This window comes from Amphiura filiformis, chromosome 10 (genome assembly GCF_039555335.1).
Source record: "Amphiura filiformis chromosome 10, Afil_fr2py, whole genome shotgun sequence".
Taxonomy (NCBI): domain Eukaryota; kingdom Metazoa; phylum Echinodermata; class Ophiuroidea; order Amphilepidida; family Amphiuridae; genus Amphiura; species Amphiura filiformis.
In genome coordinates, this window is record NC_092637.1 from 47,845,833 (window position 1) to 47,867,852 (window position 22,020).

General features: G+C 35.1%; 1 protein-coding gene across 3 annotated transcripts; it reads right to left on the reverse strand.

Annotated features, from left to right (window-relative positions):
• Positions 1 to 948: 948 nt before the first annotated feature.
• Positions 949 to 20,325, reverse strand: LOC140162960 (uncharacterized). Of its 3 annotated transcripts, none has more exons than XM_072186278.1 (4): positions 20,193 to 20,325; positions 15,542 to 15,804; positions 5,403 to 5,477; positions 949 to 4,757 (listed from the first exon to the last, which is right to left on the reverse strand). In XM_072186278.1, exons 2-4 carry the CDS (start codon positions 15,647 to 15,649, stop codon positions 4,488 to 4,490), a joined length of 453 nt encoding a protein of 150 aa, XP_072042379.1. In that variant the 5' UTR covers positions 15,650 to 15,804; positions 20,193 to 20,325; the 3' UTR covers positions 949 to 4,487. The 3 variants fall into 3 exon arrangements, with proteins under 3 accessions (XP_072042379.1, XP_072042378.1, XP_072042377.1); XM_072186277.1 differs by having other exon boundaries at positions 5,403 to 5,501; XM_072186276.1 differs by having other exon boundaries at positions 5,403 to 5,507.
• Positions 20,326 to 22,020: the final 1,695 nt, after the last annotated feature.

Here is a 22,020-nt window from a genome sequence, read left to right on the forward strand (position 1 = left end):
ATTATAGCACATTGGTGACAAGTAAGATATGTATACTAGTATTATAGGGGCAAGGACTACAACTACTGTACTGAAAATTCAGCAACTCTGAGCAAGTTGTTATTGATTTATTGATCAAATATTGGTTTCCCCTCATTTTTAACTGTAACTCCACAACTGTTGTCTGTGCTGAAATAAAATTTCCAGTGCAGTAGTTGTAGTCCTTGCCCCTATAATACACATATCTTACTTGTCCCCATTGGGCTATAATTTTTGAGAAAAATGCAAAAATAGGCACAAAATTGGCCAGGGGTGTAGTACCCCCTTAAATTAGTGAAAATGTAAGTAAGGTCACACCATAAAACAAAATTTGTGGGATTTAAAACTTGTCTTAGACGTATACTTTTTAAAACTTTTTAAATATGACCTTACAAAAGTAATCGAGGTATGATGAGCCATGAAGAATGGAAGGATTATGGTATCGAACCAGATATTTCCCATTTCTGTTAAAGGGTCTCATATTAGCGACCGTTTTGTGGATCTAATTATGTGGATCTAATCTGCATATGCTTGGGAAGAATTGCCGACCATGTGGCATATTTCTCTATATGAAATATATATTTATGTGCAAAATACCGATTTTTCACTCATTTACCCAAAAATCTTTGCAGATAAATGTTCGTATAAACAACGAAGATATATGACATGTACTGACCCATGGCATTTCTCATACATGGATAGGTCACATTTACTTTCCAATAGGGGCTAATCTTAGAAAAGTCGATATAAGGCCCCTTAAAGCCGTGGATTTGAAATATTTTAAGCTTCTTAATCCATTGTTGGACATGAACTGAACCAGGTAGAAATAAAACTGACATTAACCATTTTGAATTTTGGTAAGACATTAATTTTATTTGATTTCATTTTTCCAACATTTCCAAGAAAAGATAATAGCTGATAATCCCTTGATCCCTTTTAAAGGTTTTTTTTATTAGAGAATAGTCATTATTCCGTGCTGAAACACATGTTCCTATAAATGTAAAATTTACATAAGAAAGATACACAAATCATGCCGTAGGCCACATTAAGATTTTGTCTCAAAGCTCAAGCGCGCGCATTAGTCACACATAAAGGTCCCAAAAAGTAACTTACCAGGTAAGAAATTCGTCTGTCAAGTTCAAACGACAAATCGTATTATACTGAATAGCATATGAGTGGAAGCGGTGTACATTTACGCGGAGTTTGACACCTCATTTGTCGCAAACAGATTAAAACTTTTGAAGTTATGCTCATTTGAACAAGCCTACTATCAAATTTGAAAGTTGCAGGTCCGCCCCAATGAATTCACACAATAAACAGACACATGAAAGGATGTTCAGAACTTTTATTCTTTGTCAACTCACACTTTAGTTAGTCATGCAAAGAAGAAGAGGAGAGCACTGATTACACCTGTATACTGCCAACCATCTCAAGTGGTATGAGTGCAACTTTCATTCCAGTGGATAGGTTCGGTTAAATAAGCATAACTTCAAAAATACTCATCCGTTTGCAACAAATGAGGTGTCAAAATTCGCGTAAATTAACACTGCTTCCACTCATATCCCATTTAGTGTAACACAATTTGTCGTTTGAATTTGACAGACAAATTTCTTACCTGGTAAGTTTCTTTTTTGGAGCAGTTTATATTGCTTAAAAGCAATTTTACTTTATTTTATAGGTTTTTTAAATGTTCTGAAATTGCTTTACTGTGCCACCCAGCTAGTCACATGTACCGGTAGTGCATGGTTATTGTGGCTTGCAATACGCATATAAAATATTGAATGTCAGTGCGAATGCATTTTTAGTCTGCAAGTGTCGTCCATCTGCACTGAATAAAATATCATTTAATGAAAATAAACTGACAAATAGATTAAAATGAAAACCGCATAACAGCTTTAAATTTTTAACATCGGAGGAGCCTTGAGACAAACTAAATTTAATTTGGCCTTAATACCAAAATTACAAACTAATTCAAAGCAAGATTAAAGAGATTCAAACCTATTACCAGAGCATTATTATTAATAACACACGCAAAAGTAGCGTTTTATTTTAAATAAAAAGCTAAAGCGTTCTATATATAGAAAGATAATTTTCTTCTGTGCATTATGCATGTCTTACTTATCACAACATGGACAGTGCGACCTAATTTCTCCATGTTCATTAATTAATTAAAATTAATCTAGTTAATTAATAATAAAAGATAGAATTGAAAATAATGACATCTTATCTTTTCATGGATATTATTTCTTAACATGGCAATAATTAACAAGACAAATGAAATCGCCATAAAGGGGTGAACTTCGGCGTCGAACATCTCAGTTCGTCATTTTTGAAATCTCACCTCAATTCTTTAGGCTATTCCAGAAAATAAATGCACACCCCCCTATAAAGGAGTAATTTAACCAGAACAGATATGTCTGGATTTCCAAGTTTGCTTTCTGAAAACGACTGGAATTCCAGTTGCCAATGTTATTTGAAAAAGCTTGGAAATGCAATTAAATATCACGGAAATGTCCAAAATGAGGCCTAAAATTGCGGATTTCTGATTTTGAACTATATTTCTGCTGGAATATTTGGCACTTGGACACTTTAAAAGTCTGGATTTCCAACAATTACGACTGGACTAAAAGTCCGGAAATCCGAACTCCCGGTTAGGGGTGTGCATCTATTTTCTGGAAAAGCCATTGCTGTTTGCTGCGTAAATCCAGTCGTACTAAATATAAGGTATCAAAGTACACAGAACAACAGTCTCATTTTGTAGAACCCGTTGATTTTACGAAGTATACTATACTCAAAAATTTAAGGTTCAGTGTTTTTTAAAAATTTTGCCGCATTAACATTGCAAGGCCAATTTATTAATGTAAGGAAGTACATAATCGACTCACATTCAGTTTAAATTCTTATATTTTTGATATACATGTATTCTCCAATACATTGGTCGGGACATTGGTCCTTGTGATTTTTCCATTTAAGGTTTTGGTGAATTCTACTATTCCTTTCGGTCCAACTTGATGTACCGTTTCCTAACAATAGTAACCGAAATGGTAACCTGATGTTTATTCCTTTTTATTTGAAACCAATCCTCTTATACGATTTTACATATCTCTCACTGTAATAGATATGATTTACATTTCCTAATCTTGTTTTGCTTAATATGTTAAAGTCCATTCGCTCTAAGAGTGAAGGTTTTGACTGGATATGTTTACTACACTATCAGAAAAAACTTGAAGGTTCAACTGAGAACCTTTTTTGTCCTGTATGCAGAACCGACTGGCGCCCCAAAGCCCCCCCCCCCCCAAAAAAAATACGCACATTTTATTTGCACAATTTTCCTACACCCGGAGGGAACCCCTCCCCCAGAATAATCACCATGAAAAATTTGGATCCACCAATTTTGTTTTTGAGTGGGCCTCCTCCCCCTTCAAAAACCTGGATCCGTGCGTGGTCACAAGAACAAAATAGGATTGAGATCAGGACTTCCCATGAGAAAATAAACACGATATTACACCAACTATATAGTTAGGATTAGATTTTAAAATTAGGCACAACTTTTAGGAACATGGGCTGTATGTTGTGCCCTAGTCATAAACATAGACTGTACGGTCTATGATATAAGTTTATTAAGTTCCCTCAATATTATCAAGAACATTTTATCACCTTATGGCAAAAGAGCATAACTAACATATTGGTCTTTTTGCGACCATAAAGCACGTCAGACACACCAAATTACATTCTGAATACGAGGAATGTCCTTCTAATATCATAATAATTTAGATTTTTTTTAATTCGTGATTTATCAACTTTATGGCAAAGAATTGAATTTTTTGACATTTAACAGTCCTCGAAGTAAACTGTATATTATAATGTGCTTAAAGTGTATGAAGCTGGGATGAAAAGCCTGTCATCAAATTTGGCCTTTCGTATTGAAGTTTACCAACAGACATTAATTTTTTGATCTTTTTTGAAATTTAAAATTTGTGTATTTTTATTATGTGTGTAAAACATCTGTGGTCATAACCCATAATGACATTAGTGTCAGTTATGCCTTTTTGCCATGGGAGGGTTGAAATTTTCACCCAACTTTATAATTAGGGCCTACAGGGTGTCTCGAAATGATGTCACGACCGTTTTGAAAAGTTGCTGCGACAGACGACGGGTCCCAAACTGGATGGAGCTTCCCCCTGTGTCAGAGCAAAGGTCTTGGAAAATTACCCCTGTTTGGACTATTCCAGTTGAAATACATAGACACTCTATGGAAGACATGACCTTAATATTCCACACAGAGAGCGTATATAGGTTTCAAATGGGGTCACACATTCAGGTAACCCCATTTGAAATTCATACTCCCTGTCGGGAGATTAAGGTCATGTCGTCCACAGCGGGTGTATGGATTTCAACTGGACTAGCCCATTTTGGAACACCCTGAACAGCCCATTTTGGGACACCCTGTATGTCAATATCATAATCTTCTATTTGCCAGGCTGCACACCGCCAGACGATTTTTTACTTAGCTCCTTTTTAAGTTCTATCAACAAAAGTTCCCTCTCGATGTTTTCCAAGATATCTTTCTCCCTCTCTTCAAGCGTTGTTTCTAGCTCCCCTTCCTCATTCTCTAATTCTGTCTCCAATTGTTGCTCCCGATTATCCAATTTCTGCTCCTCTTTTTTGTCATTTTTCTTCTCGAGTTGAGCTGCTTTGAATAGTGCCTCTCCGAGTCCGTCTTCCTCTTTTTCAACAACCTTGATAAAAAAAAAAGTAAAGTGGTATGATTACACTGTAACAATGGTAACCATGTTAATACACACCCCAGGCCCACCCCCCGCAAAACAAAACAAAAATCCACAAAGTACCACTTTTTGCTATTTTCCAAAATAAAGGTCCAAAAGTCGGAGAAAATTGACAAAATTCCCACTTTTGGAGATAAGGCGTTCAAAAATCCGAAAGGGACAATTTCAGGGCGTGTAGGTCCACAAAAAATATACGCAAGCGCACTCTTCATTTGAATAAGGTCCACTTTTTGGAAGTCCCGCATCTACCCACCAAACAGAGATTCTAGACTGTATCCTGATAAACTTCTATTTATCTCGCTCCCTCTTTTGTGACGAAGGAGTATGCAGCTTGAACCCGAGGCCTATAGAACATCGCAATGAGCTATTCCATATAGATATCTTCCACAGGGGGGAGGAAGTATTAATTTCAAATGGAATTGGAGTATTAGGCAGCTCCATTTGAATTTCATACACCCTCTGAGAAAGATTCAACCCGGATCTTCCACAGAGGGAGGATGAGTTTAAAACGGAGCTGCCTAATGTGCTAATTCCATTTGAAATCTTGTAGTAGATTTTAAATGGAATAACCCAATCTCCCTATTCCATTATACGAACCTGGTCTATCTGCTCATTCTCTTCTCGTTCTTCTTCCAATACTGCAGCAGTGTCATCAGCTTGTTCATCTGCTATCTGAGCGTTGTTACCATCGAGATACTGCATCTGAGGAAGAAAAATCACAAACAGAATAACCTTTAGAAGTATAAATAATAAAGTACAATAAGCTTAACCAAAGAGTAAGAATTATCATGAAAGCCGTTTCAAAGACAGACAAGTACATGTAGGCAGACAAACTGACAGACAGAAGGACAGACATCATGGCAGTCGAACATATCCAGACAAACAGTAAACAGTGACTTTAAATCAACCAATAAAATGGATCAAGCAAGCAGGCATAGAGGGTAAGCAGTGGCGGCGCCACGGGGGGCAAATTCCGAATTACGAAAAATTCCACTTTATACGACAATTTTGCGCAAAATTTGATGATTTTACCCCCGAAATTCACTTTGCCCCCTCAATGCTCCCCCGAAAAAAATTCTGGTGCCGCCACTGAGGGTAAGACAGACAGAAAACCAGGAATACAGACAGATTGAAAGATAAAATAATTGATGCGTAACGCTATCGCACTATAATAAAGTATGACATGAGAGGTACATTATAAACAATTATACAAATTTGTGTACCTCTATCAATCAAAGTTATCACAAAACAAAAAATAAAAAACACAAAAATAAAACAAACAAGACAAAAGAAACATCAACCAAAAAAACCCGAAACAAAACATTAAAAGAAAGAAGTTCCATCTCATCTGCAGAAGAACGAATCAACAAAAAATATTATTTCATGATTTATTATTGCATGCATATTATATTATATACCAAGCAAACACAAAACGTTTTAGAGGAAACGTTAGGGTATAAAACGTATTAATAACATTCAGAAAACATTTTTGAAAACTTGATGCATGATGCAAAACATTCTCACATAATGCTATTAAAAAATTTGCTAAAAGTATTTGACAATAACATTTTGACAAAGTTTTTTTTTAAATGTAGTTGTAGTGTTTTTTCATAAAAAAACGATTTCAAAATATTTTCATTATCTTTAAATGTTATATTTAACGTTTTAACCAACACTAAAACGCGTTAATAAAACGTTTATAACGTTTTAAAAATATTTTGTATGTTTGGTGGGCAGACATCCAATACTTTAAATTGTGAATAAGCGACAATTTCGTAAAACGATAAAGGTTTTAAGAACAAACAAACAACAAACGTGCCCTCTTTTCCAAAAATGGTGCTATCTACTGAAGATAGCAAGAACATGCATACAACTTGCTTTCGTTGATTTTGGTTTATTTGTGCATATAAAATTTGGTCACTATTTGGGTGATTTTGCACAATTATTCACAATGTTTATAAAAGTACACAACTTGTGTACAATTTCAGGCACCCAATATAATTGATATAAAATTGGATGGTTTGAACCCAATACACAAATTTATTGGTAGAGCGATGGGTTTTAAAATATTGGACGAGACGTAGTTGAGTCCAACTCATAGCAAGACCAATACATTTTGTATTGGGTGACAAACCCATCCAACATTATCATGTTTTCAAAATCTTTACTTGGTCAAAAAAATGTGATTATTTTTTGGTCAAAAACATTTTTGTAAAGGTCTAGGATTTTAACAGAGTTCGCTGCAAATTAGTCAAATATTATTTATCCATGCATTATGTAAACAACCAGTTTAAAAACACGGGTCAAGTTTATCTATCCATTTTGTCATGGGCTAATGGTCATTTTGAAAACTTTTTATACTGTGGTATTTTTAGACAATAAAGGTCAATCCGTGTTAGTAATATGATAATGACCTTGAGCTTGCTACATTGTATTTGTAAGAAGGTTTACGTGCAAAAAATGACAATATTGTACAAGAATTCAACTTTTTAAGCCTCGTCTAACTGCATGAACAGCTAAAAGCTTTCAAGGGGAATGGTATGTATTTTATATATAAAGGAGATCCAAGGCTTTATTATGGGGTGTCATTGCCGCGCCGCCCCATGCGCATGATTTTTCTCGAGGGAGAGGAAACGCCACAGACTTTCATTTTTTATTCTTCTTTACAAATTCGGCGTAAAATACATCAAAAAAGCAAAATAAAATAACACATACAATAAAGAAAACAAAAAGAAAAAAGACCCAATGGGCTAGCATGGAAGAGTAAGAAGCGCCAAACACTGTCACCAAGAGGTGTGACTCCTCCAACCCATTGGGGGCAATTACATACATGTATTATTAGGTATACTGTTGCACATAAAGATATTTAATTGTAATAATAGGATGGAAATCTGTTTGGTGACCTCTACTAGTCAGATGTAAATTGACCCCATCCCCAACCCAACCTACCCTGCAACACCACCCACCCACCCACCCGTCCGACCAACACAGACAGATAAAAAAAATCTAATTCCGTTCACCCAGTGGTTAACCTGGTAAAGGCGGGGCAGATGACCCATGATACTAGACCTCGTAACAGTCAGTTCCGATCAGGGTAAGAAGCCCGATTGTTGGCTACACTTGTATGTCTTTTAAAAGTGCCCAACCAGCTATAATTATCTTTGGCAACCACCTCCACAAGGTCGCTTATGCTTGCATGCCCGAAGTTTCGTCTAGCCCTATAGTATAGAGCCTTTTGACTGTGGTGATCCAAAACCATGTTATATCATAAAACCTGGTTATATCCAGAGAACTGCTAATTCCCCAGAAGCCAAAAAGTGGTACATCAGGCATGTACCACGTTTTGGCTTCTACCCTTAAAAGCATGTAAGCTACATTGATACCGATGTTACCAATAGAACGAGAAGATTTGCCCCTTCATTTTGCATGTAGGCCTACCACTTTCTTAAAAAAAAAAAAAAAAAAAATAAATAAAAAAATACAATGGGTGTTGTACGCCCTTAGCAAAAGTACATTGTAGTTTTTTTTTTACTTAAATAGCTCAAACATGGCTCTTGCCATCACACACGCCTTAAGGATATATACTGCGCCAAGAAAGTATCCTTACACTTGGAAAAATAATCACAATTACAAAACTGAACCTTATTGGGGTAAATTTGTTTTTGTAATAGGTGCACACTCTAATCCTGCACATTATGACACCACATTGAATCCAATGTGACCCCAAGAAGTAAAGTTACAAGCAATTGAATAGACGAAGGTCCAGTATTAAAAGTGACAAATTGGCCTATACAAGGCGCAAAAAAGATTCCAACAAGCGCAACACAGAGATTACACAGTTTCTTCAATCAAGCTTTATTTAAAGCATTATTTATTACAGTTTTTACTTCTCTGTACTTTTCATAACTGGCATTTTATTTGTCAGCTCTTTTGTTTCAGTTTTCTTTTGTTCCTTTTGTTTTAAATCAAAGGTACACACAAATTAGCCATTTACCACTCTCAAACCAGATGTCTAGTCCGTGGAGTTTTGAATAGGCCAGTGTGTCACTTTTAAAACTGGACTCTAATCAAATGCTTGTAACTTTGCTTCTTGAAGTCACATTGGATTCAATGGGGTGTCAAAATGTACCGGATTAGATAGTGCATCTATTGAAAAAACAAATTTACCCCAATATGGTTCAGTTTTGAAGTTGTGATTATTTTTCCAAGTGTAAGGATACTTTCTTGGCGCAGTATACCAGAGGGTAATTCACCAATAAACACATATCATCATGCCCTACTTTGCAATACTATTATACCAGGCACGTTCTGTTCTATATATCAAAGGTTTCGCTATTGTACTAAAGGACTTCCCAGTTCCCAAAAGTTAAATATACCATTGGTCTTACTGATTTCTATACCCCAATTTCCACACCTTAAACATAATGTTTAAACGTACGTGTTGTGTGTACTATTTTGCTTGATCACAATACAAATAAAATAATACACCGTCAAAAATAGAATTTACAGTAAACATAGGCGTAAATCTCGTGGGATGGGGGTATAAATTCCCCAATAATTTGATAAGGGCGGGGTCCATACATCCCCTGGATCCCCATGGATTTTTGACCAAATTAACCTCATATTTGGCCATTGTAGCCGAAAAAATGCACATTTTGCGTGCTTCGCGTAAATTTTTTCTACTTTGCACAATATTCCACCATTTTAGCTTCAATAATAAAAGATTTTCCTAAACTTATTCTATCGCAACAAAATTCTGGATTCACTGCACTTCAAGTGGTTTTTTTTTCAACCCCATCCCCAATGTCAAAAAGAAATCTACGCCGGCAGTAAAAGCTAGTAAAATATTGTTACCATGCATGGTTAAGATGGAATTTGATAGTTTTGAACAATAGGAATGCCGTCTTTTTACAATTCGATTCTATTTTTAGGCTTGTTGAGTGCAAAGAATGCTGTAGATTTTTAAATCTACAGCATATGATTTTTAATATTTAAAAATATTACATTTTAAGAGAAGTACCTTCGAAATCTACAATCAAGTATACTAATAAAATTTATAGTAACATCTGAAACCAAACTACTTTCTCATGCCGTGCAATCATTCTGCATGCCATCATGCAACAAGACAATGACTTAATTAGTAATACAATACAATACAATACAACACAATACAATACAATACACTACACTACACTACACTACACTACACTACAATACAATACAATACAATACAATACAATACAATACAATACAATACAATACAATACAATGAAACCAGTGTTATTCTTACCAGTAGAGAAACCAGCGCCAAGAAATGTTCGTGTCGTTGCAGTTTTTAAATAGACAAAATATATATCAAAATGTTTAGAAGAGTCTGGGAAATTTTATCTTCTATGTTTTGTAATCGGTTTCCATGGCTAAAGAAATGGCTAATTTAAATGGTGACATTTTAGGCTAAAAATGAGAAACATATGACTCTTGCCATGGAAGCATATTATATAGAATGCGTGGGCTACAAAATTGTCAGCACAGAAATTTTGGGGTGAAAATTGCACCCTCGAAAGAGTGCAAAAACAGCAGAAGACTGTGCTACCTCTAAATTACAAAGTATCATTATTTTTAAGTCCTGCAGAATCCTTTTGGACTAAATGTAAATCCTATACTTTGAAATTGTAATCTTATAAAAGTTCATCTCGTTTCATTTCATCTCATCTCATCTCATCTCATCTCATCTCATCTCATCTCATTTCATCTCATTTTCTTCTCATCTCCATCTCATGTAATCTTATCTCATCTCATCTTCAATCCATCTCATCTTCATCTCATGTATTCTTATCTTATCTCTTCTCATCTCTCATCTCATTCATCTCATTTCATCTCATCTCATCTAATCTCATCTTCAGCTCATGTCATCTCATTTTCATATCGAATTTCATGTTATTCTTTTTATAAATAGGCCTATCTTTTCTTTTTCTTTTTTTTAGTTCCAAGTATTTTTGTTGTACTCTGGGGAGGCTTCCCAGCAAACATAAAAACGTTTTAAAAACGTTTTAAATAAGTTATATTTTGGCTTTTGGTTTAGGTAAAAACGTTTTAATAACATTAAAATGTCGGGTTATATAAAAGGTCATATAACGTTTTAAAACGTTTTGTATGAAAACACACTACAACAATATTTTTAAATGTTTTCAAAAAATGTTATTGTAAACTATTTTTGCAAACATTTTTGTCAAATATTGTGTCAATACTTAAATAACATTATGTTAAAATATTTGAACCCAGGAAACACATAAATATTCTTAAAATGTTTTTTTCAAAACCTTTTAATAACATTTAAATGTCGGGTTATATAAAGGTCATGAAAACGTTTTTAAAACGTTATTGAAAATATTTTGGGCAAACATTTTTCGCAAAATATTTTTTCAACCCCAAAATAACATTCTGTTTAGAATGTTTTGTATCAAGTTTTCAAGAATGTTTTTGGAATGTTATTAAAACGTTTTTATACCCTTTATATAACCCGACATTTAATGTTTTCTTTAAACCATTTTTGTTTGCTGAGCAGTAGATTATCAAAAAATGTTTTTTAAGGTTATGAAAACGTTTTATACTCTTAATATACCCTTTATATAACCCGACATTTAAACGTTTTCTGACAACCTTTTAATAACCTTTTGCGAATGATGTCGAAAACGTTTTGTGTTTGCTGGGTTATCTCTCAGAATCTCACATTTGAAAAAGGAGAAAAGGGGCCCTTTTCCTCGAGCACTCTTGGAAAAGTTCAAAAGTCACTACGAAAGCTAGTTTTACATTGAAAAAAAAAAACTCCCTTCCTGATCATGAAAATTCTTCGGACAAGAAGCCAAACATTAATTGTATGCGGCCTTATGGCAATGTTATTGAGTTCATTTCAATTCCCGTATACGCTTTCACATTGGTAACACGCATAACACTGAGTTTTAGAAACGAACACGGGGTTAATATAATGTTTTGAAAATGTCATGAATGTCGTTTATTTGCATGCTTTCCAACATTTATTTAATCTAACAACAAAATCCAAAGCCAAAAAGCCGATTTAATTGTCTGAAATTATTTAAGTTTGAATTTTTGTTTGCTACAGTTTTGAACATTTAATGAATTGCTGAAGTGAAATAGTCAATAGTCATTGCCCGAAAACGTTTCGTTTCATTTCATTTCATCTAATTTCATCTCATCTCATGGTAATCTCATCTCATCTTCATCTCATAATAACATCTCATTTCATGTCATTTCCTCGAGCAATGTTGGAAAAGACCGAAAACTACTAACAATGCTAATTTTACATTGGATAGGAAAAAACAACTCCACATCAATTCATGAAAATCCTCCATCCTCCGGACGAGAGCCATTAATTTTATACAGCCTTATGGCTTTAAAGAATTTTGCATGGATTGTGAGCGTGTTTTGATATCTGACTATTATATAGTGACCAGATTTCATTAACCTTTGCCATGCCTTGTTTGTGTGATTTGCAAAAACAACATCCTCTGTGTTGTTGCTTAATTGAGTAGAAAACATTTCCGCAATTCGTAAAATAATCTTGAGTGCAATAATTACGCAATGCTCTTGTTCAAGGTCAATTAGGCGTATTACGAAGTTTTTCTGTCTCTTTTGTTTGTTTATTTTTGTCTCATCAAAATAATACGTCAAATCATGGAATGGTCAGTTTAACCAGAAACCTTTCTTTTAAAAAATGCACCCGAATCTAAACTAAATGGTTACAAAATGCACCTGGAATCTGCCCTACATCCCCGTACCCTCGTTTCCACTACGAACCCCCTCCCCCCAGTAGCGTAGCCAGCGGGGGGGCAGGGGGGGGGGCAGAGTGCCCCCCTGACAAAAAAATGAAAGAAAAAGTGCCCCTCTGACAAAAAATGAAAGAGAAAATCAGGAGGGCAAAGGAAAAGAAAAAAGGGCAAGGAGGCCCTTTTCTAGCAAAATTCAGGGCCAAAATAGTGTAAAATACAAATTTTTCCGCGCTACGCGCGCACATTATAACAATAAAGCCCTTTTTAGCCGGATAATGGGCGAAAATAGTGTAAAATACCATTTTTTTTTCGCGCTACGCGCACACATCATCCCAATAAGGCCCTTTTCGGGAAGCTCGAATACATACAGTCTCTATGTATTGTATGATGCAACTGCAATTTTTTTCGTCTGTGCCCCCAAAATTTTATTTTGCCCCCCCCCGACCAAGAAAGCTGGCTACGCCCCTGCCTCCCCCGTGCTCTAAATGCAAAAGAGTGATATCACGACTCCCGGAGAGGGCACAACATCAGTAATTGAATGAAAGCTACTCAAATTTTAAAAATAACGGACTAGCTTTGGGTTTCAACATCCTGGCTTGTAAGATAACAGAGATGTGATGATGGAGGTAGAACTTTTGAATGACCCTCGTATTAAGCAGTATACTGCACTGCAGTGTTTAGATTACTGGAAACATGGCCACTGAGTCCAACTTGCCTTAATAAATTTAAACATAATAATCGTATTACGCGCAATAATTATTTGGTAGGGTTTTGTTAAAGCTCAATTTGAAATTTGAATCTTTTTAATTATTATTACTACTACGTCAAGGTTTACCAGACCAGAAATAATATATGGCAACATTGGGACTCGAGGACGTACATGGTGTATATTACGTAAAATGATCACAATTATACGCAAAAAGCTTCCGAAATACTCGTATTATTATAACGCGTATGATGAAATTGGAGTCGAATCTGCAATCTGTTTCGTAAAATCAATTAATAATATGTTTTAAGTTCACTCAACCATTTTACATCATTTTTTTAAACATTCTATTTTTTATTTCGTATTTTTATACATTCAGTTGAGCCAAATGCTATTTTCAGCAAAGAAAAGTAGTGTATATCGACCTGGTGAAGCGATGCCAAAGCCCCAACTATACGATTGAAATACCGGGCCAACGGAATTGGCAAAAACTTATAAATATTCCGGGTAAATATTATACAGGGTGACCCAATAAAAATGTAACCTTGAAACATTTGCCTTCACGTTTTAACAAAGGCGAATGCGATGTATGATTTTTATTGTATTTTTATTGAGTCACCCTAGATGTCATGCATGTTTAGTCCGTTTCAAACCAAAATGTACAATTTTTCAATTGTTTAAGCGCTTCGCGCGGATTTTTCCGGTGAAGTCATCTTAGGAGAGCATCAGTACCCGACCGGCGGGACCAGTCATTCACCGCCACATATAAACATACGTGGAAATTTCGTATTTTTACGCAACTATCTAAGTCTGTCATCATTTAGCTTAATTTATGGGCTGAAATAGTAAAATGGCACATTTAAGTTAGCAGCACGGTTTAACTCAAAATCGGCCTATACACTATTTGCCTTTAGAATCTTATTGATAAGATCTACTTTATTTTGGCAGGATCTGTGATTATACACAACAACACATTCATGTAAGCATGCAGGATTTGGGAAAAACTTAATGTTAAGAACTATTTGGAATGTATTGGTTTGACATAGGCAACTATTAAAATATCCTGTGCTCGAGTCACCCCTACATGAAACTAGGCAGAGCTTATCGCTGGCAGATATTCCGATAAGACGAAAAGAGGGGGCATTAGGGGTCAGATATATGAAAAGAGGGGGGTCAATTGCACCTATAGTTCAATTACTGTAGTACATACCTACTGTGCCAGTGCCTTCACTACAAATCCCAAGTGTTATTATTTTAAAACTTAGAGTACAATATTTTAACAGATAATAAACACTACGGCACATTCGTGAACACTTAAATGCTTTTTCAGCATTCCATGTAAGAAACACTTCTGGAAGGTTCTGATCATTAGAGGGCTTACCTTACACAACAATAAAATAAAAAAGGCCTCCTCCTTTTTTCAGGCATTATTCCAATATACGCTAAATACAGGGCCAAAACACACCTATTTTTCTATGGAAAATTAAAAAATTAAAAGTTAGGGGCAAATCTTTTTCGATTGAACTCTCAGTAGAAAGGATTGCTTTTCAATCTTTTGCCGTCCCAAATTAGGGACAAGTCCTTTCCAGTTAAAAAAGATTGAAAATGTTCACTCTAAAACAGTTTGAAATCTCATTCCAAACATATGCAACACATGTCATTCGGCAGTACATTTGGAGTAACACTTGATTAGATAGTGAAATCGGTCTACAAAGAGAGTCAGAGTGAAAACAAAAAAACGTTTCAATCTATGTTTCAATCTATTTAGATTGATTCCTATAATCAATCGTTAAAAGATTGACATATTTTAATCGGCCAATTGCCCTTCAGACTTGAGGAGGTACTACACCCCTGGCCAATTTTGTGCCTATTTTTGTGCCGCATTGGTGACAAGTAAGATAATTATGTAGGCCTATATTATAGGGGCAAGGATTACAACTACTGCACTGAAAATTCAGCAACTCAAGGCAAGTAGTTATTGATGTATTGATCAAATATTGGTTTTCCCTCATTTTTGACTGTAACTCCACAACTGTGGTCTGTGTTGAAATAAAATTACCAGTGCAGTAGTTGCAGTCCTTGCCCCTATAATATACATATCTTACTTGTCACCAATGCACTATTATTTTCAAGAAAAATGCAAATATAGGCACAAAATTGGGCAGGGATGTAGTACCCCCTTAATGAGTTGTTCCACAATTATTGTTAAACACATCATAATAGACCCATACTATTATACTTACCAATAGATCCCGCAGTTTCTGCTCATCTTCCAGCGATCTCTTGACTAGCGGCGCTGAACTTACTCCGGCTACCAAAATTACTGCGACAACCACCAATATAAACTTCATGATGAAAGTATGCAATATATTCCACAATATTACTCCACAAAATACACTTATTCCCAAATTTTAGAGTAGATTTTCTAGATCTGGTGTACTCCAAAGATGGATATTCTGCTATACTCGTCTTTTCAAATCTTGTTGCTCTTGTTAATTTCCAAAAACTGTAGGGAAGATAGAAATCCACAACACAGTACAGTCCACTATTAATGACCAATGTTTGGTGAATTTATTCAGTTCACTGCAAGGCCGGAACGATGATTTGCGTGAGTGAACATAGATAAAGACTCACCTTTAGCTATGACGAATGAATAGCTTGGCAAATGAAATGCAAAGCGAAATAAAATGAACAGTAATTCTCTGATTGAAAGCTGTTGAACAGAACAAATCATAGTAACGCTTGGAAAGAAACGGACGCAACCTTAATGCGCAGGTGTAACTTTAAACTTCAGTGGTTGGCCGTACGTATCGAGAGTTGTATGGCACGCCGAAGCAGTCACAAATGCCGAGTTTTTGCCACACTGCACGTTAATGTGCACCATACACCACTAATCAACCGTAAAGTCGGCCCGGTCAATTTTGTTTTATTTTGTGTTTAGAAAATAAATATAATTTAAGCTTTAAAATGTTATATCATTTGACTTTAAACGATATCTAGAAGCGGGTATGATTTGTTGAACTTTGCTCCTTCAACAAAATTGTATACCTTTTTTCGGTTCTACATGTATCTCTTTTTTCCACATTGCTGGTAATTTGCCAGCGAAGTGGTTACATAACTCCTTGGTAACTGGCACTCATTTCGATCGTGGTGCAGAACTCAGAAGTGTGATCCAATTGATAGTGATAATCGGATTACACGTAACGCTTCGCTGGCGAATAAATATCAAACAGTCATAATTGGCGGTCATTTCAAATCATCCCCAAGTCAACGAGGTTCAGGAATGTCCTCTCATTATTAATTGTTGGTTATACATACCTAGACAAAAAATACAATGCTTTGTAACCCACCACTTGAACAGGATTTAGCCAAAGCAAACAAAGACTCTAGAGCTATTTTAAGGATTCTATAGAAATAGGTAGAAGACTATTATCCTCTTCAGCAATAGGATTATTGACTGGTGTAAACGGTGTTTGACTCGCGCTATCAAATGAGAAACATGTCGCACCAAATTGACCAAGATCTACTTATTTTTGAATAGAAACTTGTTAAATTTGACAAGGGAAACTATTCAGATGGGGACAGACTTCTATTGAAACAGATTTCTCTTCACATTACATTTTTACTAACAATTCAGCTCATATGTCCGCACTTTAAAGTCGTGCGGAAGGCTCTTTTCAAGCTCATTCATCTGTAAAGAAATGTCATTGAGCACGAGAAATAGGGAAATATCAAAAAGCAAGCCTCCGAATCTCTGTGTGAAAGTTATGGAGCGTAAACTCTCTCATTTGCATAACAAGGAACCACTTTCATATACAGTATCAGTTTAGTTGATCTCCGGTTTGTCATGAAAATGAATAGGATATTCTCATCAAAATGACAAGAAACTCATCAAATTTGATAAGATTACCTTGTCATTTAAAAAAATGAATAGGTTCTTGTTAAAAATTGCCTTATCAAATTTCAGTAGTTTGTCTTGTCAAAGATTACCCCAAAAATCAAATTTGAATAGTTTGTCTTGAAGCAGAATCTTGTCAAGTGAGTTGAAAATCTAGTCACTTTGAATGGTTACTTGCTAAAATAAAAAGGAAACTGCTCTTTTTTTTTATAAGATTGTCTGTTCACAGCCATAATAGGTCTATACCTAATCAAAATGAACAGTATATCTTATCAAAACGAATAGTTACGGGATAAGAAATAAATAGTATGGGTCTTATTAAAAAAATGAATAGTACGAAATTAGAGTGTACGTAGGCCTACTACGTAGGCCTAAGCATTGAAAAAAGCAAAACCATGGCATTTACTCGATAGGTGTAACTTACATGTATCGAGTCAGTAAACTGAACATCTTAAAGTAAAAATCGATATCACAGAGGCACTAACTCCATAAAGTAACGCATTGAAGCGGGATAGACAACGTGTAAAAAAACTTACAGAAAACTTGACATGGGTTTTTTGTCGCGACAGGCGTGCCATACACTGCTATCTACTGGAGACAGCAAGCACGCATTCGCCGTTAATTTTAAAACACGACGCTTTAGTTGCTTCTTTTCAATATACGAGTATAGCTTAAATTTTTATACCAGTCGCTCAATTAACACGACATATAATCTGTGTTTAGGCCTACTTCTTTTCAATAAAATAACTTTCGTATGATTATTCCAGCAATAAAAAAAATTAAAGAGAGAAGCCTATATTCAATAATAATAATAATAATAATATTTTACGGTATTTCTTTTATTTTAAATTGACAGATTGAAATATTTCAATCTTTTAACGATTGGTGAAAGAAAACAATCTAAATAAATTGAAAAAATAGATTAAAATTGATTTTTTGGATTGACTAGTCTTACTCTTTTTGTGGACTTATTTCACTATCAAATCATGTATTATGCCCTACTCATAATGTACAGCCAAATGGCATGTTTTGCCTATGTTTGGAATGAGATTTCAAACTTTTTAGAGTGAATATTTTCATTTTTTTTCATTTTGTAAAAATTTGTCCCTAATTTAAGTCTTCAACAGATTGAAAAACAATGAAAATCAACCCTTTCCACAGACAATTCAATCGGAAAAGATTTGCGCCTAATTTTAATCGCTAAATCGATAAAAAAATTGAAAATTCAAATCATTCGACTGCATACTAAAGTCAGTCAAAAACGATTTACACTTTTATAACGATCTACTCATTTTTAAAATAGAAACTTGTCAAATTTGACAAGGGAAACTATTCGGATGGGGATATAACAGATTTCTCTTCAAAATGAATCGGATATTCTCATCAAAATAACAAGAAACTCATCAAATTTGATAAGATTGCCCTGTCATTTAAAAAAATGAGTTGGTTCTTGTCAAAAATGAATAGGATTTTATCAAAAATGACCAAAAAAATGAATAGCTTGTCTTGTCAGAGGGGGACTTAACAGAATCCTGTCAAAATGAAACGGGTAATCTTGTCAAACAGTACGAAATTTAGAGTGTAAAAGATTGAAAATGCATTTTTTTTTATTGAATATTCAATTGGGCAATTTAACAGAGATATAATAAGCAAACTTGTTTGACTATTGACATGATTAATTTGACACGGGCCAATGATTAACTTACAAACCGAGTTTACCAGTGTTTTACTCTACAATACACTGTGGTGTAAGAGTTCAAACGGTGAAAGGTAAGGCAAAGGCAAAGGCAAAAATAACAATTAAAAACCAAAAATTAAGGTTTGTCTCTCAAACCCGCACGCATAAATGATGTGAAAGCCATCATAGCACGTTTTTGTTATTTCTTTTTTTAAAAGCAGCCGCAGAAAGCAAAAATTTAGCAAATGACTTTAAAATCACCAAAATCTGTCAATAAATTGCAATATTTCTGGAAGTTTTTTCCTCCTCTTCGCTTGCCATGCTTGCGGTTTTTTCAGTCAAAATAACTCTACTTTTTGCCCAAAACAGCTGATTTGACATGCATCAGTAATCCCGGAACTACGGAAGCACTGAAGGGAAATGTCATGTTGTCATGATGACATGATGATGACATAAATGACGACATAATTGAAGACATAATTGCGAGTTGTCACGATAAATGATGACAGCGGAACAGCAATTTTAGTCAAACTCATATACTTTTACGGACAAGGACTTTAAGTTTAAACTTCCAGTTATACATATTGAGGGGTCCACACAGTATGGCAGGGTATGTAGCCATGATTTTAGTGTGCAGGAGCAAAGCCAAATTTTCGTCCCCATTTGTTATTTTTTTGTCCCAATTTAAGTAATTTTAAGGACACTTTACTCTTTTCCGTCCCCATTTTATCCCTGAACATTTTCTGGGGGCAGTTTGTCCCCCGGCTCCCCCTGGCTACGCCCCTGCGCATCCACATGCGGTAATATACATGATATGGTGAATTGATAATAGTATCTTTGTATCACTCAGCAATACCTGAACTATAGCTTATTTTTTCAGCACTTAGGCCTAAACATCAGACTTCCCACATTTTGACATCCTATAGTCCAATGATCATGATGATCCTATTAAAATGTCTACCTCTCCAGAATCAATACCCTACCCAAGTTATACATCTTCCTGATTATCCCTCTCATTCAAATAAGGGTCGAGTCATACTCCATATAATTATTCGACATCGAATATCCGTTCAACAGGTATACGTTATTCAACCTATTTCCACTCATGTTTAACTTCTAACGGATGTTTGTTGAAGACAAATCAATTAGGCCTACATTTGACGTAGAATATCTGGTAAAATATCCTATATTATCGAATTATATCAACAGGCATTCGTTAGAATATAAATAGAATTAGAAATAGAATGGAAATACATTGAATAACGTATACTTATTGCATCGAAAAAGTATGAATCGGTCATGTACGATCTATACTTACAGATACAGGCGTTCCAAACAGCTCGATTTCAACGTGGTGAGGTGAACAGGTACTGACTCGGGTAGTTGCTGGTAACCAATTGACGATTCCTGATTTAGGACCTACTCGTATATAATAAAAATACGCCCTAATGAAAACAGTTAATGAGCAAATTAAGCATTAAACGTCTGTAAAAATTCATATCACATACTGATTTCAAAAAATACACTATTGCTGCACTTTTCATTTTAAAGCATTTCTTTGAATACGAGGAGGGGCGTAATTGGAATTCAACCTAGCATAGTACATTTGGGCGATAGATACCGATTTTTTCATAATAAATTACAAATATTGCATTGTTAAAGCTGGTTTTTGAAAATACTTCACATGATAATAATTATCACTAAATGTACTATTTTTTAATACTATTGAGAAGAATGAAATGCCTGGCATTGGTTAGACGAATGTATGTAGTGTGTGACAAATTTGAGATATTTTTATGACGATGAAAAAGCAATGGAATACATCAATACAAATCGCTGTAGAAGTAGTGATGTAACAGGTATAGGTTATTAATTACCATAGCAATGGATTTACGCTATTTTTTTTTAATGTATGGCCCTTTTTATAATAGTCCATATTTTGGGACTATATATATGAATGATCTTTACTATAAGAATGGGTCATATTTCTGTAAAATCTGCTTATAAAGGTAGGTCAGTTGACTCCTTGGAGGCACACCTGTACCCAATTTTAAGTCAAGTATGCCCCCGGTCTCCAGCTCCCTAAAATGTTCTAAAAATGTGATAATTTATGAAGATGTCTGAAATCGTATGGCAAGTATAAAGAGGTTTTTGATATAGCCTAGTAACTAGGGACATTTCGCGATTTACAGCCTCATCCCGTCACTTACTCCAAAAAAAGTTGAGATTTTTATACCACCAACACCTATAGGACTATACAAATGTTTGTGTGCATAACCTTACTTGCAGATTCCGTCGTTTGACACATCAAATTCATAAAACCAATAGCAATTCACTTTTTTGGTAAATCCCATAAGCCTTTGCGGCCTGAGATGTCATCATTTTTCACATCGTTACTGGTGCACACCTCCAAATCACTCCCTTCGCAATGTAATGTGGATGAGTTCCGATAAAAACAACATTTTTTAGAGGCATGTTGGGCTTTGTTTGTAAATAAAGAGAAGCATAATAGCTTTTAAAAATAAAAGTTTGAGACCTACACATGAAATTGGACTGCCCAAAAAGTTGCATAACACAATCTCTCGGACTGAAAATGGCCAGTTGGGTTTTCATGTTAGCGAAAGGGTCGAAAATGGTGATGGCACTGTTTAAACGCCAATATCTCGACATTTAATCAGAAGACTACCCGTACATTGAAATATATATTAACTTATCATCGATTTGCAATCGATTGGTGGCATTTTTATATTCAATTTGATGCCAAAAAGGTCTAAAATCGCGCAAAGAAAAAACGCGTTTTCACGTGTGTTTCAATGGGAAGTTGTATTGGTGGTGTGCGCCTTTACTGCAAATTTTAAAGCTGTGAAGTGCGCAGCAACGACGTGCGCATATGCGTGACGACATCTCAGGGCTACCCGCAAAGGTTTATGGGATTTAACGAAAAGGTGGATTCTCAAACAGCTGCACTTATCAAATTCAGATATTATTAGAACAATTAATGTTTTGTTTTTTCGTTTTTTGTTCATGATAATTCCTCTGAATGTCTGACGTGTTTTCATGGTATATCTCAATAGAATGGTGAGCAGTTAGTGCAAACCAATTAAAAGCAAGGTCTCAATAAGTGCAAATCAATTAATATAGTGCAG